The 5,278-nt window shown below is 33.8% G+C and overlaps 1 protein-coding gene across 1 annotated transcript; it reads right to left on the bottom strand.

Annotated features, from left to right (window-relative positions):
• Positions 1 to 620: 620 nt before the first annotated feature.
• LOC114078449 (probable N-acetylglucosaminyl-phosphatidylinositol de-N-acetylase) lies at positions 621 to 4,717 on the bottom strand. The gene is made up of 8 exons (XM_027919321.1): positions 4,602 to 4,717; positions 4,113 to 4,265; positions 3,868 to 3,928; positions 3,076 to 3,146; positions 2,606 to 2,670; positions 2,397 to 2,489; positions 1,503 to 1,621; positions 621 to 701 (listed from the first exon to the last, which is right to left on the bottom strand). Exons 2-8 carry the CDS (start codon positions 4,219 to 4,221, stop codon positions 638 to 640), a joined length of 582 nt encoding a protein of 193 aa, XP_027775122.1. The 5' UTR covers positions 4,222 to 4,265; positions 4,602 to 4,717; the 3' UTR covers positions 621 to 637.
• Positions 4,718 to 5,278: the final 561 nt, after the last annotated feature.

The raw sequence follows: 5,278 nt of genomic DNA, 5'->3' as shown, positions 1-5,278 counted from the left end.
GTGGGGGGGTCCTCGAGGCGTGTGCCTATTTTGGGGCTCGTTTGACCTTGAAAATGGGTCTTTTTGGCTGTAGTGACCGACCGACTCCATAGTTAGGTCTTATTAGACATCTGTTTAAATATTTGGCAAAAATGATCTTGGAAATCGTGATTAGCACATGAAAATCAGCAAAATGAGGGGTTTACTTGCTCTGGGCTCGTTTGACCTGAAAATTGGCCATTTTGACAGTGGTGACCAACCAGCTTCATAGATAAGTTGTTACAGACGTCCGTGTAAATTTTTGGCAAAAATGATTACGAATTTTCTCATTACCAAAAAAGATGGAGGACTATTATAGGACACGAAAATTGACGAAATGAGAGATTTTACCTGCTAAGAGGATCGTTTGACCTTGAAAATTGACCATTTTGGTTGTGGGTGACCAGCCGACTATATAGATCCTTTACAGATTTCTGTGTAAATTTTTTGCAAAATGGGGGGGGGGGNCCATGAAAATGAGCCATTTTGGCAGTGGTTAACGGACTTACGTGTAAATTTTGGCAAAAATTATCTCGAAATTCTGGATCAACAAAAAAAATGATGTAATATAAACACAGAAAAATCGGCCAAATTGGGGATTTACCTGCTTTGGGCTCGTTTAACCTATAAAAGGGGTTCTTTTGGCGTCAACTTCTTTATGTGAAGTATCTTGTAACAGTTTTCTGCAAATCAAATAACCATTTTATCAAGATGTGCAACAAGTATGGAAGCTGAAAGCCATTTCTATTGTTAAAGTAGTAATTTTATCAACAGCATGAGCAGTTGAAAGACATAAAATAGAGGTTTGCGTTAAGCATTGCAAGGAAATTTAATTTAAAACTAAAGCTACTAATTCTAAGCCTTACATGTTACACTACCAAAGATTCTAGAAGACTAAAGGAAGAATATGCTACAACAACAATTACACCATAATCCCAAACCCAAGTTGGAATTGGCTATATGAGTCCTCACTAACCATGTCACTCGATTTAAGCTAATCTTAGGCTGGTATTATACAACAACTAAAAAAGAAAAAGAAGTACTAGGACCTAAAGTAAACATACAAATGTGGCTATCATAATGGGAGAATTGTGGTGAAGTTAGTGAGTTAAGTCATGAAGAAGATTTAGTTTGAAGGCTTACATCTACAAAGGAGTGTCCAACTCATCAACGTTTCCTCGTTGTACAAAATGCACAACATGTTATCGGCATGTCAGTCAATTATAATTTCAACAAAGAAAAGTAAAGAATCCCTTATAATGATTCCTGTTCAAAAAACTTGAGTAAAAGAGAGATATCAAACTAAAAAGAAATAGGAACACTATGAAACTTTGCTAGTATTAAATACCAGTGTCTATACTAATTAAATCTGTTTATAAAATCTGAAAGAGCGGATCGCCACACCCAAATAATACCAGAATATAGTGACTAATTTCATATGCAAAGTACTATCAATGGCTACCAGAATATGATAAATAACCTACCGTACACCTTGATGAACGTCTTGATGGTTACAGTGACCTGAGACTCCATAATTATCAAAAGTTATGACCTGGAAAACAAATGTCCATGAGATGATAAGGTAACATAATAAGATTTTTCTCTGCTCACAGATAACTCTAAGGCAACATTTTGGATAAAAACACAAAGGAAAAACAGAAATTACAAAATGAAAAAGTGACTGCAAGTTTATTTGTGAAAAGAAGAATCATAGGAATTATTGAGATTGTAAGTGTTAGAATATAATACTACACTTGTTACAGTATTTGAAAGTCTCGAGTATTTGACAATTTTCTAAACGCAAAATTTATTGTCTACAACATGAAGTATGAAATAGGCAACCGCTGTCTTATTTTCTAAATTTGGAACTTCATGGGGTTGCCCCAATCTATCTTCATGAAATTTCGGCTTTCCTTCTGAAAGTCTGTCCTATATAATACCAAATATTTTACACCAGGTAAGGAATGGAACATGTAAACCATTCTATTGGGTTCTCTGCTTAAATTCCAGATGGTAGGCATCAATGAAGTCGTAATAATGGATTCTTCTGTAATAAGCAGGGGGTAAATCAAATCAAATTGATTCATCGCATCTGAAATAGGAATGATGAAAAATATATTCTTTATATGCAACTAAAATGAATAAACAAACTAAGGGATATAACTTCAGATCAAGATTTTAATCTAGCTAAGTAGAAAAGCCACCTATTTGGTGTCAACAGGAGGAAGCTTGAATAAGCTATCAAAGAAGCACAAGCTACTCAAGATTATGCGAAAGACCATCTTAGTTTGACAAGATAGTTAACAAAAAATCACTTACCAAATCAATTGAAGAATTGACAATAACTTAGAGTTCCATGATCTGCCAAAACCATCCTAGTCAGAACTAGGTGTTAGAACATAGATGAGTAAATTATTAGAGAACGCCTGTAGATCTGGATGGTCAAGGACTTTCACTTGCTTTTGTGGAACCTAGATGAGTAAATTATTAGAGAACAGAAAGATCAATGACTCACTCATAAATAGAGGAATGCAGGATCACATGAAGCCAACATAAAGATCATAGATCTAGCATTAATGTTCACAACCTTAAGTACAATCGAAGCTAAATAAAGTTCTTCTTTTCTGACATTGCCCATACCATCTGCATTACCTATATTTCAGTACAATGCAACAAAGCAGAAAAAAAATACTGAAAGTTAGCATCGGTAATACTCTTGGTTATCTAGGATATCGATTTGCTAAAGAACAGTTCTAGTGATATGCATTCTGATCATTTAAACATTCTACACTTGAAAAGAACTGCAATAGTTCAAATTAAGAAAGCGAATCTCAGGTTTAACAACACTTCTTGAATTGGATCATAGTTTTAAGAAAAATCAATTGCTAAAGTATTTCAACCGCTTCAAAAATCAACTTTTCATTTTAAGTTTTACTTTTTGCGTCTTGAGACATATACCTGGCAATCAAAATACACATGCCACTCAAAAACAGTAAAAAACAATTTTTTTTAATTCAGCATCTGCAACAAAAATTGAAACATTTCTAAAAGTGTTACCTGTTGACATGCATAATATGTGCAAATTACATCCTCTCGAAGATAAATAATTAAGGGTTGGAGTAAAGAACCTACAGTATAGAGTAAAAAGCATCATAAGTCACTAACATCGTAATAGTAATGCTTTCTACAGCAAGTAGATACAATATTGGTTACTTAATAACAAGATTGTAAACATTGGAAGGTCATTGTATCATATGTGGGAACTGACATCGAGAGTTACGATCCTTGTTACCAACTACATTTTTAACACAATTTGCAAGAAAAGATATCCAGGAAAGGATGTTTCTATCAGAACAAGCCTAAAGGAAATCTGATAAAATTTAGAAAAAGAAAGGTATAGCATTTTATTAGGTCATAGATTTCAAGTATCATATGTATCAGGACATCATATGCTTAACAAAACACATCAAACAAAAGGTTTTCAATCATAATTTATATTAAGACAAATCATATTTCAGTTCTTTATAACCTATTTAACAAAGGGCTCATAATTGAATCTTAGACTTTAGCCCACCAAATTTCTAGTCCACCCTGTTTCATGGACTTTATTGTTCTGTGAATGTGTGTTCAACTATGAGCTCGACTAATAAAGTTTTGTATCAATTGAGCAACTTTATGTTAGTGTATAACTAGCGATACATAGGTCTCCCATACTCATGATCAAAACTAACGTATAGTTCCAAGAGTCTTAGCCTGCGACTCCCTCTCTAGCAATTCAAAAGTTTGCATTGCTCAGAAAATTTATCACAGGAACAAATAACAACTCAAAGTTAATATGTTCAACCTTACATAGACTCATCATCAGGATGGGCAATAACCAATAAGACATTTCTGTTGTGAAATACTCCACCTGAAACATAAAAAGAATATACATATTAAGAAGAGAAGCAATTAGCTGTGGAAGAAACACTACAGGATAAGTTGTATGCATGCATGTTTTGAGATTCTAAGAGTATAATTCATAACAACACCGAGGCAGCCAGTAAATACAAAAGAAAACAAGAATTGACATTTTGTAGAGAAGTCACCCGTACCATCATTTAGAACTGCAGCTTGTGAGGCAGAGAGAGATTCGTGGAGAATTTTAAAGAGTGAAGCCACCCACAGCACAAACAATGTAATGATGATTACTGGCCACTCCATTTAATTTTTTTGCTAGCAGAACTACAGATAGCACAGAATTCTATCTGCATGAAAATGTAAACGAGTATTATTACTAAAACCCATTATAGGCAAGTGAAACCGGTAGTAAAGATCAAACATCAATAATTCAAGGAGATCAAGGATACTACCAACAATAAACCTTACAATAAACAGTACCTCTACATTACAATCATTTTTTGTCAATACTTGTCAAAAGAGAGTAGGATGGAATGGTTTTTTGGTATGTGATCTTAATAGAGGAATATCACCTCTTCTATGAAATAACATAAAAAAGAAATAACAGTTTATAAGAGAATTTTACACCTCAATTTTAATCAAGCCATAACTATTACATTTCGAAAGATAAAAAGAACAATTACCAATCTTCTTCTTTGGAACAAGGATGTTGGATCTAGTACACAGAAATCGGAACTGATTTAATCTTATTGTGCAGTTTATAAACCCTGCAAAAATGTTAAGCTTATTTACATCAGTATGTTACGGATTCAAAGACACCTTTTTTAATTGGAAAAGCTAACATAAACTCATTCATGTTGTGCATCTATGTTCCACTTCCTTTTTCCCACACATAATTTGCTCTTTTCAAGTGTTCAGTTTTGACTTGCATAATTAAGTTTGATTTATTTTATCTCCGGCAAATGCTAAAAGATGTTTGGGTTTCATCTTCTTGTGTATTAACCTTGTTTATTACAATATGCATTGCAACTGTTTGGAAATACCATGCGAGTTTGAGGAGTCTGTAGTTAAATTTTGGTATATGAATGTATTGCTGTAAAAATATCCATTTTCTTTGGTTTTGCTTTTCTTGATCCTTTTTCTGTGCAGGATTTGAAGACGCGAGACATGCATCACCTGCCTTTTACACGAACCTGCCAATGACATAGTCTACACAAGGGCGGAGCTAGGTAGGAGCAAGGAGTGTCATCCGAACCCCTTCCACCAAAAATTACATTGTAGATACAAGGTTAAAAAAATATTTTTGATTTATATAATATAAGATGTTGAATCCCTTAGCTTCTTCATATTTTTGAACCTC

The sequence above is a fragment of the Solanum pennellii genome, chromosome 8 (assembly GCF_001406875.1).
Source record: "Solanum pennellii chromosome 8, SPENNV200".
Classification (NCBI taxonomy): domain Eukaryota; kingdom Viridiplantae; phylum Streptophyta; class Magnoliopsida; order Solanales; family Solanaceae; genus Solanum; species Solanum pennellii.
The sequence above is the reverse complement of the archived record's forward strand: the minus strand, read 5'-3'. Positions and strand labels throughout refer to the sequence as shown.

What these genes read in the sequence shown, in the direction of transcription:
- LOC114078449 (XM_027919321.1), bottom strand. Translation starts at nt 4,221, where the DNA reads ATGGAGTGGCCAGTAATCATCATTACATTGTTTGTGCTGTGGGTGGCT. An exon ending in TAGCTTCGATTGTACTTAAG is followed by an intron (nt 2,490 to 2,605) that starts GTTGTGAACATT and finishes TTACTCATCTAG; the next exon opens with GTTCCACAAAAGCAAGTGAA. An exon ending in GACGTTCATCAAGGTGTACG is followed by an intron (nt 702 to 1,502) that starts GTAGGTTATTTA and finishes TTTGATTTGCAG; the next exon opens with AAAACTGTTACAAGATACTT.